We start from the raw sequence: 12,965 nt of genomic DNA, 5'->3' as shown, positions 1-12,965 counted from the left end.
AGCTCTCAGAGATGTCCTTGGCGTTGCAATCACCAGTGACTCCCGAGGAATGAAAGGGGGCAGTGTCTGAGAACCGCAGTGTGGCTGCCTCTAGGGCTCCAGGGGACTCGGACTTGGGGCACAGGGCCGTCCGGGATGGGTACAGGCAGTGTGGCCTGGCCAGGAAGGCTGATGCTCTCAAATGGACTGAGGCTTATCAAGCCAGCGTTGGAAGTAATGAAGGAGCTTTTGCCTTCTACCTGGAGAAATAGAATGAACGCAGAAGAAACAGGGCTTCTTGAAGCCCGTGTAATCCTGGCACGTAGCAGAAAGAAGACGGGAGATATGGGGCAGACCAGAGGGGGCGGGACTGGGCGGGGGTCCCCGAGGGCCGTCTGGACACACTGAGGTGGTGTATGGGGTGCTGAGGGGTGGGCCCGGTTGTTGGGCATCACTGTCCATCACCGATGGTCGTCCAGGGCGTGAGTGTGGCTACAGCAGGCACAGGGTCGGCCCAGAGGCACCCCGGCTTCTGCAAAGCAGGGCCCTTAATTTCTTAGAACAAAACACAACACAACTCTCTCTTTCCTTTTATTATCAAATTAGTGAGAATTTACAATAAAACAAACAAGCTTATCACGCTGATAGTTGAGCAGTCGCTTGAACGTCAACTTTACGTGAAATGAGTTAATGTTCCAAATCCCATACATTGTCAATTCTCGACGGTACAGACACAGTTCTGAGGACGGTGGTGAGGACAGTTTGGGTCAGGGATGGACGCTGCACGATTCTGTCTGACTCTGGGCTATCGGGATCCCCCCAACCTCATCCTTAGATCGGGGTAACGTTACCCTTTGCTCCTTGAGCACACACCGCTGGAGCCCGTGGTGTCGTCTCTGTGCCTGGGTTCCTGGACCTCAGGGGCTTTCAGCTCGAGTCTCAGGAGAGCCGAGCATCCGGGCCCAGGAAGATACCCGCACAGCATCGTGCAGACTCTTTCAGCCGGTTCCCAGCCCCTGGAGCCCACATGTGTCTGAAAGCTCTTGCAGTGCCTTCCTGAGTCTCTCTGCTGCTGGCCGAACCCTGGTCCAGGAGGCTCCTTGCGAACTCCTCCTGGTCCTTTTCCGTAGCCCACCTCTGCCCAGGCTCTGGGCGTTGCTGCAACGGCCACCCTCCTGGGGCGATTTCTGGCTCTACACTGCCCCTTCCCACGTTCCCACCTGCGAGAGTCCCCCCCGGGCACTCCCAATCCCTCTCTGTTCCTAGACTCGGAGGTTTTTATGGTTAAACTTCCCCCTGCTCATCAGCCCAGAAGGGCGGGCAGCAGCTCCCCCCTCCAGACCTCACTGCCGTACGTCACCTCCAGCACCGGGGGACCTCCGTGCTCAAGGCCGGAGGAGATGGGACCCGCTCCTCCCTCCTTAGCAAGAAGGGCCATCCTCTCAAGACCTCGGGTCACCATCCCCCTGTGTGTCTTTGCTTCAACTGTTGAAGCATAACCACGTCATCAAAGGTAATTTTGAGAATAACTGTTCACTTCTGATCACACCACTGGATACAAGACACAGTGTTCCCCTAGTCTTCATTTTTACTCATACGAATCTAGAACACCATTGAATGTTTAATGTAAATCATATATGAATGTTTGATTCTTCTTCACTTGATGTTATGCCATTCTTCGTGCTGTAGCACAGACGTTGCAGTGTGATCTGCAGTGACACAGACACTCCCGTTACTGTGTGTCTCACCGTCTGCTCACCGTTCTTGCCGTGTGGCCTTCGTCTGTAAGTTCTAAGACAGCAAAGGCCAAACGGTGTTTAGAACTCTATGTATTTTTAGTAAATCTTAAACTATACCATTAATGCCCATTTTATAACAGAGGGAAAGACTGTTAGGAAATTACGGAGTCTGCACCCTTTCAGTCTGCAGCAGGTCCGAATGGGTGTGGCTCACAGGCCTTATGGTCTGAGGAGCCTGCGGTGGGAGGGGCGCGGGGTGGACCCCATTCTGCACCCCAGAGAGCGGAGGTTCCGGTGCCTTTAAAATCGCTCTGCCCACCGACCGTGAACCTAAACCCACCATGGGACACTGCCCCACAGAGAACTCTCTTCCTTCACAGATAAAGGGAGAACCTGACAAGGGAGGAGAATGATATATATACATATATTTTTTTGGCTACTTTTTCCGCTTCTCTGTGCATTCAGTTCAATGGAAAATTATTGAGAAGTGACTGATATGGTATCTGTCACACCATTTATGTGTCATGTGTTTATTGCATATATTACATGTGTATATACTGCATCTAAGTGAGAGTCACCCCGCTGAGAATAGTGAAGAAATTGCAGCTCAGGATAGAAAGCTGTGAGTGGTCTCTAGGAGCACAGCTCCCCGTGGTTTCCATTCACATCACAGATCCTCCAACCCAGTGGCCCCGCCTGACCCAGGGGAGACGTGGTGGGATTGGGGGCTGTGAGTCTAACACACTGTGTGGAAAGAGCTGGGCCCTGCGGGAGAGGGAGGGAGGGAGACAGGGAGGTGGACGCCGGCAGCCCTGCGGGTCTGGGGCCTGGGGGTCTCCAGCAGGGGCGTTCGGGAGTGGGCCCTGGCACAGCCCAGGGAGGCAGCATCCTGGGGGCCCGGGCCACAACCCGAGTCAGGTGCCTTGAGTCCCCATTGTGCACGCGCTGGGGCTCGACGGTGATGGGTTCTTAAAGCCTCAGCACTGCGCTGTCCTCTGGCTCTCACCCGCTTTCCGCAGCTGGGCCGGCGTCTCCCACCGCCCAGCAGGGTTGGAGCTGTGGCTGGCGCCCTCCGCTCACTCCCGCCTTTCCTCCGTTTGTACCACCTCCTGGTGCGCCACCTTCCTCGCAGCACGGACATCCCCGGACGTCGGGACCGAGACAACCTGGGAAATAGAAGTCGTGGCTCGGATCCGCCCCGCCACCGACACGGGGGTGCTGCTGGCGCTGGTGGGCGACAACCACACTGTCGCCCTCTCCGTGGCCCTGGTCGACTACCACTCCACCAAGAAGCTCCAAAAGCAGGTACTGCTCGCTGCCCCCCGAGAGTGGAGCCGCCGCCACCACGCCCAGTGGACATCGAGTGGGCCGTCCACCCTCGGGGCCCCTGCCGCTGCTCCTGGGGTCCATTCCTTCACTCCCTGCCTCCCCAGAGGTCCCTTCCCACCGTCACCCGTCTCCCTCGGCAGTCTGGCCAGCCGTGCTGGGCTCGGGGAGGTTGTTGAGACAAGATCGCCCGACAAAGCCAGCGGCAAAGCCGTGAGGGGCCGGGGCAGCCGGGGCCACGAGCCAGTTGTGCAGTGGGTGACTTTCCCGCCTATGCGGTTGGCCAGCTCAGCGGTTTAGAACAGATTTAATTAGTCGCTCATACTTATGTCAGATGACTTAGATAACAAAATCAGGTTTCCAGTTTCTCTTGAAAAGTCCGGTGCGCAAACACAGCCCGGACCCTCTGATGGCGTCGCTCTCAGTGACACAGGCTGGGCTCTGAGCACGGCGGCCCCCAGTCCCTGCACCCAGCCCTTCCGCCCTCAGCAGCCCCCACCACTCTCTGCCGTCCCGACCCCGAGCCAGCAATCTCTGGTCCTCGGACCTGCTGCTTTCCTGGAGAGCAGCCAGGAGGCGAGGGAAACAGGTTCTGTCCTCTCGCCTCTGTCCAGAGTGGGAGACGTGGCAGGCCCAGGGGGCACGTGGTCACCTGTCAACCTGCCCTCGAGGGCGGGTGGGCGCTTCTGCTCCTGGGACTGGGCACCACCACCACCGAGACATGATCCACACACCGTCTATGCTGCTTTCACACCAGCACCAGCATTTGGGACAAAGAGCTGGGGTCCCACGCAGCTGTGGTGACCACCTTCCCAGCGGGAGAGTGAGGGAGGAGAGGGCAAGTCTGCCCTTGTTAGGGCGTGATTCTGTCCCGTGTCATCAGAGCTTGTTTCTGTCCGTGTCATCAGACCGTGTTTCTGTTCCGTGTCATTAGAGCGTGTTTCTGTTCTGTGCCGTCAGAGCGTGTTTTTGTCCGTGATGTCAGAGTGTGTTTCTGTCCATGTCGTCAGAGTGTGTTTCTCTTCTGTGTCATCGTTCTGCCCAGCGCCAGCACCCAGGCTGCAGGGTCAGCTGCCTCCTGGCTTGTTTCCATTTGTGCTGCTGCTGTTGCCCTGTGTCATTGGCTTTGTGTGGCTGTTCCACGTGGAAGAAGCAACCATGTCCTGTGTCGGGATCATGGATGCACTAATGGCTCCTAGTCCACTCTGTAGGCGGTGCCCACCGTCTGGGTGGCTGAAATGTGCTCCCCTCCTGACTCCTGGCCTGGGTGCTGTGGCTTTATTTGTTTGTCCTCTATCACATGGGAAGGGGCCATGGAGGCCTCTGGGCTGGCCTCCTTGATTTACACATGTAGAAACTAATTCACACACCAGCAAGCGGCTGGACACAGAGCCCAGGCCCCCTGAGCCCCTCACATCCCGGCCCACAGGGATCCCCACCCTGCGTGCTGAGGTTGCTTCTCCTCTGCAGCTGGTGGTCCTGGCGGTGGAGAGGGTGGCCCTGGCCCTGATGGAGATCAAGGTCTGTGACGGCCAGGAGCACGTGGTGAGCGTCTCCTTGAAGGAGGGCCAGGCTGCCCTGGAGATCGATGGCACCAAGGGCGGGAGCGAAGTGAGCCCCGAGGGGCTGCAGGAGAGGCTGGCCGTCCTCAGGAGGCACCTGCAGGGCTCCGTGCTCACCTTCGTTGGGGGGCTACCAGGTAGGGCTCCCTGTAGGCTGGTCGCTCGGGGCTGGGGCACTGGCTGTCCTGACCATCCCACCTCCATCCCCCACACTGAACCTGGGCCTTTCAGTGCAGAAACGGACTTTTGTTTTAGAGGAAGAGAAGACACAGGTAGAGTTACTGGCTGGGACTGCGTGCCTTCATGTTCATCAGCACCAGCCTAGCATTTATCCGTTGAGGCTGAGAACACGCTTGGGACAAGCCTTGGCCTGAACCTGCCCCACCTCCCCTGCATCCTCCAGGAGCGCCCACCTGAGCCTGCGTCAGACAGTGGCTCTGGCCAAGGCCCGTGGGGAAGGCCCAGCTGACCAGGGACCTCAGTGCCCCAGCCAGTGTCACCCCTGAGTCCTGGCGTCCAGCTGCTGTGGCAGTGGACAGAGTAACCACCAGCCCCTCCTGCAGACCAGGGACTCATGTCTGGTCAGACGGAGAGTGTGCTTGCCCGTGGCCGAGAGCCTCGTGACGGGCAAGGTGGTAGAAAGGCAGAGAGCGCCAGGCACTATGTCAACCCCTTGGCCCCAGCACTCAGTGCAGGTTTCCACTTGCCGCGGGGAGCGGGCTGTCTGTCTTGGCTGCCAGACCAGGCTCCATTTGGCTTTAACAAACAAGGCTGTGAAGAGGGTGAAGGGGGCCGGGGAGGCCTGCATGGCAAGTGACTCATCTGGGCCGAGAAGAAGATCCTTGTTAATTGAGTTGACGATCTGTGTGTGCTTCCCGGGGGTGAGCGGTTGTCCTGCCAAGGCCTGACTGGCAGAGGTGTGGTGCCTGCCTTTGGGCACGTGGCCGGGCCAGGATGGTGATGTTCTGGAAGGAAAGGGAGAGTGCCCTTGAGGGGAAAGGCCTGGGACCGGGGGGCCCACGGGTGCCGTTGAGCACTGTGGTGGGGTCGCGGGGCGGGGGTGGGGGGGCCCAAGTCCAGAGGAGGGTGCCAGCCGCTAAGACGCTGTTTGTTCTTTCCCACTGGCCCAGACGTGCCGGTGACCTCGGCACCCGTCACGGCCTTCTACCGCGGCTGCATGACGCTGGAGGTCAACCGGAAGGTGCTGGACCTGGACGAAGCTGCCTACAAGCACAGCGACATCACCTCGCACTCCTGCCCCCCGGTTGAGCAGGCCACTCCCTAGACGTGCCGCTGCAGATGACGCCCAGAGCTCTGCTCAGGCTTCCTCACAAGACACGGAAGGAGAGGGGCGCCCGTCGCCCAGCCACCCTGAGCAGCTCCCAGACACTGAATCCGCGCACTCTTCCTCTGAGACCTCCCTTTGCCTGTAACATACGTGTAAATAGTCCAGGACTGATGTTGGTGACCCGAAACCACACCCTGACCCCGATGTCCCAAGCAAGTCTGGGCTCCACAGAGCCGACCTGAAAATAATTCTGTTATTTTTATTACGAAATGCTTCTTTCTGACCCAAAAATATGGAAAAATAAACTATTTACAGAAAACTTTCTAACTCCGTGTTGGCGGTTTCTGCTCCTTGTGTCTTTAGGGCTCAGTGGCCCGGCCTAAAAGGGGGTGGACGCAGAGCCGGCACCACGGGTCTGAGCCAAGGGGGTCTTGTGCTCCAGTCCCTAACCCTGGGCATCCCTCACTCTGTCCACTTGCCGGCTTTGCCCTGATCCGACCTGAGTCCCAGGCCCCGCGGCCTCTGGGAGCCAGTGGACCTGCTGCCCCTGTACTGTGGAGATGAGCCCCCCTTACTCAAGGGGAAGCACTAGTCTGGGGTGCCCCCCACCAAGCAGGCAGCAGGGGGTAAATGAGCTGATGCGGGGCCGGCACCTGCTCCTTTCTCCTGGACTAACGCTTCACCTCTCAGCCTCCTGTTTTCTTTCTTTACGTCAGAAATCCCTGTTTTCTCTCTTTCAAGAGGCAGTGGACGGAGCCCAGAGGCACTTCTTCTGGTGCAGAGCGTGCTGCCGTCAGGACCCCGGCCCTGCGTCTGTGAGGAAGGGGAGGACTTGACCCCGGGAGGGCGAGGGCAGGAATAGCCACGGGAGCCGGCTGTGTGACAATGCACGTGGGGCTCCGGGAGCCACAATACCCAGCGGAGGGAACGGGGAGACCAAGACTCAGGTGTGAAGCCGCAGCGAGACGTGGCCCTGCTGAGCCTGATGGGACTGTGGGACAGAGAGCACATACCCTATGGCTGGTGGGTGCCATTGCCGAGGGCATTTGAGCAGCGGGTCCCAGAGAAGGTTCCGGCATTGGGTGGGGGTTGACCACCGAATGGTTCCCCCACGACTGAGATTATTTTGTTTTTTTTAATACCAAACCCCACAAAGTATGTTCAGGCACCAGGGGCTTTGAGTTACTTTCAGGTCCTGCTCCTCGGATGGCAGTGACGTGTCCCGGGACCCATCACCCCACCCGGCTGTGGGGTTAACTCCTAAAAGCCACATCAGCCACATGCAGTTAGAGTTCTGGTGTCGTCGCGTCCTCCTGGCTGCAGATCGTGAGTCTATATGTCACAACGGGACCCAGAGCTAAGCGGGTATGTGGGACAGGGGCCTGAAGAGTCACCACTGCTGAGAGGAGAGCACGGGCACCGCGAGGGGAGGCTCCCCCGAATCCTGGAGGACAGGGCTGTGGCCTCAAGGACACACTGAGGCCCCTGCCAGCCCGAATGCATCCGGGTGGGTGGAGGCGAGCGTCCCTCCTCACCTGCGGCTGGCGGGGTCCACACGACATTGGGGGGCTGGCAATCCCAGACGCCCGTCAGGAGGGACCCCCAGGCCAGGCTCACTTAAGATGACCAGAGGGAGGCCTGAAGCACAGGATGACCGGGCAAGGACGCACGAGAGCACGAGGCGATGGCACTCGGGCCCCCAGGTCCTGGCAGGGCTGGCCCAAGTAGCCAGGGTCAGCCCCACTGAGAGTCACCATGGGTCCTTGGCACACTCACCTTTGTCCTTGGGTCTCTTGCTGGCCTGAACCCACTTTTCTGCTTCCTGGCCGGCCCCCTGACCCCACATGTGTCTGTGAGCCCCGCCTCCACTTGGCTCGACATGGGGGGACGGTTCAGCTCAGGTTGCGCTGGGGGAACAGTTCAATCAGGCTGTGCTGGGGGCACGGTTCGGCTCAGTCTGTGCTGGGGGGCCAGTTCTGCTTAGGCTGTGCTGGGGGACGGTTCAGATCAGGCTGTGCTGGGGGCACGGTTCGGCTCAGTCTGTGCTGGGGGGCCGGTTCGGCTCAGGCTGTGCTGGGGGACGGTTCAGATCAGGCTGTGCTGGGGGACGGTTCAGATCAGGCTGTGCTGGGGGCACGGTTCGGATCAGGCTGTGCTGGGGGCACGGTTCGGATCAGGCTGTGCTGGGGGCACGGTTCGGATCACACTGTGCTGGGGGGACGGTTCGGATCAGGCTGTGCTGGGGGGACCGTTCGGATCAGGCTGTGCTGGGGGCACGGTTCGATCAGGCTGTGCTGGGGGCACAGTTCGGATCAGGCTGTGCTGGGGGGCCGGTTCGGCTCAGGCTGTGCTGGGGGACGGTTCAGATCAGGCTGTGCTGGGGGCACGGTTCGGATCAGGCTGTGCTGGGGGCACGGTTCGGCTCAGGCTGTGCTGGGGGACGGTTCGGATCAGGCTGTGCTGGGGGGACGGTTCGGATCAGGCTGTGCTGGGGGACGGTTCGGATCAGGCTGTGCTGGGGGACGGTTCGGATCAGGCTGTGCTGGGGGGACGGTTCGGATCAGGCTGTGCTGGGGGCACGGTTCGGATCAGGCTGTGCTGGGGGCACGGTTTGGATCAGGCTGTGCTGGGGGCACGGCTTCCTCAGGCTGCGCTGGCTGCGTCCCTTCTGTTGCTGTTCTTCCTACACTCTTGGCAGCATCTGGGTGGAAGTTCTATTGACTCAGGACTTCAGAAAACTAGTCCAAGAGGTTCTTCAGGTAATTTTCCACATTGGCGCATGAGAAATGAGGGAGAGAGTGAAGCCTCAGAGAGCACACGTCAGGCAGCCCCTGAGCAGCTCTCCCGCTCCCATGTCCTCGTGACATGTCCGTCACCAGCCAAGGTCATCTAGCCAAGGTCCTGCGTGGAAGGATGGGGTCACCCACCCTTCCACGGCACCGTGGGTTTCCCAGTCTTGTTTGTGACTGGGGTGGACGTGTGTGCCGGCTCACACCATAAGTGGCCCCCAAACCCAGGCCCCCTGCACTGGCTCCAGAACGAGGGAGCCTGGTTGGGCTGAGCTGCAGGCCGGGACTTGGAGCTGTAGGATGTAGCCTCTCCGTCTGGGGCCAGAGAGCCCAGTTCCTGGGGACCCTGGTCTTGACCAGGGAGAACAAGGCAGGGACACCATCTGCTCGATAAGCTGGAGGTCTCCAACAGCCTCCGACAGCCGGCTGAGCCCCCAACAGCCCCCCACAGCCGGCTGAGCACCGCTCTGAGAGGCGTGGGAAGCACAGTCCCACCCGTGGCCCTGGGAGACCCCATGCTTCCCACCAACTGGTCTCATGGGGCCTCAGGAGCCCAAAGCCACTTTTGGGGGCTGGTCTGTTTCTTAATCCCGTCACCACAGCAATCCTCGTGGTGCTCTCTGGCTTTTTGTTCACTGTAGAGGCGGCTCTGGAATGTTCTTGTGGAATGCTCCCCTGGCTGGCTGGGAGCCTCTTCCCGGCCAGCCCCAATTCTCTCGAGAAGGCCAGGACAGCCAAGAGTGGAGACGCCACACACTGAGCTCTGGGACTCGACACTGGAGCCCCCATGGGCCACACCACACAGGCCAGCGTCTCAGGGCCTCTCTGGCCACCTTGCTGTCTGGGGAGAGCTAGGCACACATGTTTCCTACTGTGGTCTCCTTAGGTTGCCACTGGGCACCAGAGGTTGTTCTAACTACTGCCAAGAAAAAGCTTACAGCCAGTACAGAGCCAAATGCTGCAATATGTTCCCCAGCCGTGCCGGCCAGGTTGGCGTCCTCACCACTATCCAGTCCAGGCAGGGCTGGGCTGCACAGGAGGCTGTGACAGACGGAGAGTTTCATATCTTCTGATTGTGCACCATGGAGATGGAGCTGGGACGAGTGTGACTGTGGGCTCTGGAGATGGAGCTGAGGTGACTGTGCCATGGAGGAGGAGAGCAGATGATCTGATTGAGGGCTCTAGAGATGGACTGGGGAATGGATTATGCTGTAGACACATTTATGGTCTGAGTACATTTCAGAGTTTTGCTTTTAGGAGAGAGCTGTAATAATTTTGTTTGTCTGTTGTTTTTTTGTTTGTTTTTAGGATACTATTTATTGAGAATGCTTTTCTGTGTGAAGCGCTATTCTGTGCGTTTAGGACATTTAGTAGCATCCCTGCCACATATGCACCAGATGCCAGTAGTACCCCCACACACCACACACACATACACACACACACACTTAGGACAGTCAGAAGAGTCTGCGGACATTGCCAGATGTCCCCTGGGTGCCAAATCATGCCTGTTGAAAACCACTGCATTAAAGAAAAGGGAAATTTGACCCCTACCTCACATAGCACAAAAAGTTAACTCTGCCACTGTATATATTTAAATCTAAAGGTAACCTATAAAGCACTTAGGAGACGATATAAAACCACAGCCTGTGGGCCAGTGTGAGCCACCACCTGTTTTTGTTAATAAAGCTTTATTGGCACACAGTACACCCATTGATTTACTGTTGTCTACAGCTTTTTTGTGCTGCAACAGCAGAGCTGAGTGGTGGATACATGCCCACTGGCCCTGAAAACCTAAAGTATTTACTATCTGGCCTTTACAGAAAAATTTTGCTGAGCGCTGTGATAGAAGAGTGTTATCATGACCTAGGGTAGAGACATATTTCTTAAATAAAACAAAATGCTCTAATGATAAAGGAAAAGATTTAAAAATCATGCTGCATTAAAATCAGGAACTTTAAGAAGAACAAAGTTGGAGGATGACGGTACCTGACTTAAAGACTTCCTGTGAAGCTACTGTAATCGGTACCTCCTGGTATTCCCAAAAGAATAGACACACAGATCAATGGAGCAGAGAGTCCAGAAACAGAACCACATAAATAAAGTCAACTGATCTTTGACAAAGGAGCAAAGACAATACAATGGAGCAAGGGCAGTCTTTCAACAAATGGTGCTGGAACAACTGGACATCCACAGGCAAAAAAAGGAATCTAGACACAGACTTTACACCCGTCACGAAAATTAACTCAAAATGGGTCACAGACCTAAATGTAAAACACAAAACTATAAAACTCCTAGAAGACAACATAGGAGAAAATCTAGATGGCCTTGGGTTTAGTGATGACTTTTTAGATACAACACCAAAGACACAATTCATGAAGGAAATAATGGATGAGCTGGCCTTCATTAAAAGTAAAAATTTCTGCTCTGTCAAGACACTGTCAAGAGAATGAAAAGACAAGCCACAGACTGAGAGAAGATATTTGCAAAAGGTATATCTGATAAAGGACTGTTATCCAAAATATACTAAGAACTCTTAAAACTCAACAACTAGAAAATAAACAACCCAGTTAAAAAATGGGCAAAAGATATAAAAAGACACCTCACCAAAAAAGATACACAGACCCCCAAAAAGCCTATGAAAAGATGCTCAGCATCACATGTCATCAGGGAATTGCAAATTTAAACAACAATGAGATACCACCACACACCGATTGGAATGGCCAAAATCCAGAGCACTAATAACACCAAATGCTGGTGAGGATGGGGAGCAACAGGAACTCACGTGTTGGTGGGACTGCAAAATGGTGCAGCCACCTTGGAAGACAGTTTGGCAGTTTCTTACAAAACTAAACATCCTCTTACCATGTGATCCAGCAATCGCACTGCTTGGTATTTACCCAAAGTAGTCGAAAACGTGTGTCCCCACAAAAACCTGCACATGGATGTTTATAGCACCTTTATTCATAATTGCCAAAACTTGGAAGCAACCAAGATGCCCTTCAGTAGATGAATGGATAAACTGTGGTACATCCAGACAATTGAATATTATTCAGCACTAAAAACAAATTAGCTACCCAGCCACGAAAAGACATGGAGAAACCTTAAATGCATATGACTAAGTGAAAGAAGCCAGTCTGAAAAAGCTACACACTGTATGATTCCAACTCTATGACGTTCTGGAAAAGGCAAAACTGTGGAGACAGTAAAAAGATCAGTGGTTGCCAGGGGTTAAGGGAGGGTGAACAAGCAGAGCGCAGAGGATTTTTAGGGCAGTGAAGTTACTCTGTATGATATTACAATGACAGATACATGTCATTATACATTTGTCCAAATCCACAGAATGTACAACACCAAGAGTGAACCCTAATGTACCCTGTGGACTCTGGGGTGATGGTGACGTGTCAATGGAAGTTCATCAATTGTAACAAATGCACCGTCTGATGGGGATGTTGATAGTGGAGGAGACTGTGTGCATTTAGGACATTTACAGACACCATGAGGAAAACCACCAGGAGATATCACTATATCCCACAGATGTGAAAGCCTCAAATCTGACAGCCCCCTATCCTGGGAAGCTGAGGCCACAGGAAGTTCCAGACCCCGCAGGTGAGACTGTGCCAGGTTGACCTGTAGACAAAGGCTGGGTATGGTCTAGTGAAGTCAAAGGTGTGCGCCCCCATGAGCCAGCACCTCCATGTCATGGCACACGCCCCAATGCACGTGCACATGCCCCATATATACATACAAGACCACAGCACATGCCCCTAACGCACGTGCACGTTTCCCACATATACATACAAGACCTTGGCACGTGCCCCCAATCCACGTGCACGTGCCCCACATATACATACAAGACCTCGGCACACGCCCCAATCCACGTGCGTGTGCCGCATATATACATACAAGACTGAAGCACACACCCCTAATGCACGTGCACATGCCTCACATATACATACAAGACTGCAGCACATGCCCCAATCCACGTGCATGTGCCCCACGTATACATACAAGACCGCGGCACCCGTGCCCCTAATCCACGTGTGCATGCCCCACATATACACACAAGACTCACAGAACCGCAAAACGTGGAGACAACCCAATATCCGCCACCAGTGAAAGGGGCCATTACCTTGTGACAGTAATTATCGTGACACATTCACGTGCTGGAACCACATGGCAAATAAATGGCCACGTGCACACATCATGCATCATAATGCTCACAGAAGAAGTCACATACCCTGCAATTCTGTTCCTACGAAGCCGAGAAAGGGCCAAGCAGTAC

The 12,965-nt window shown here is 55.7% G+C and overlaps 1 protein-coding gene across 1 annotated transcript in view; it reads left to right on the top strand.

Moving 5' to 3' along the window:
• Positions 1–6,221, top strand: part of GAS6 (growth arrest specific 6) — a 41,855-nt gene extending 35,634 nt beyond the window's left edge. The window contains exons 13-15 of the mRNA XM_058548550.1: positions 2,851–3,023; positions 4,515–4,743; positions 5,737–6,221. Coding sequence (XP_058404533.1) covers positions 2,851–3,023; positions 4,515–4,743; positions 5,737–5,891 — 557 coding nt within the window. The 3' untranslated portion in view covers positions 5,892–6,221. The remainder of the gene's footprint in view (positions 1–2,850; positions 3,024–4,514; positions 4,744–5,736) is intronic.
• Positions 6,222–12,965: the final 6,744 nt, after the last annotated feature.

This window comes from Diceros bicornis, chromosome 9 (assembly GCF_020826845.1).
Source record: "Diceros bicornis minor isolate mBicDic1 chromosome 9, mDicBic1.mat.cur, whole genome shotgun sequence".
Classification (NCBI taxonomy): domain Eukaryota; kingdom Metazoa; phylum Chordata; class Mammalia; order Perissodactyla; family Rhinocerotidae; genus Diceros; species Diceros bicornis.
Note: the sequence above shows the minus strand (reverse complement) of the source record. Positions and strands in the feature narration are given on the sequence as shown.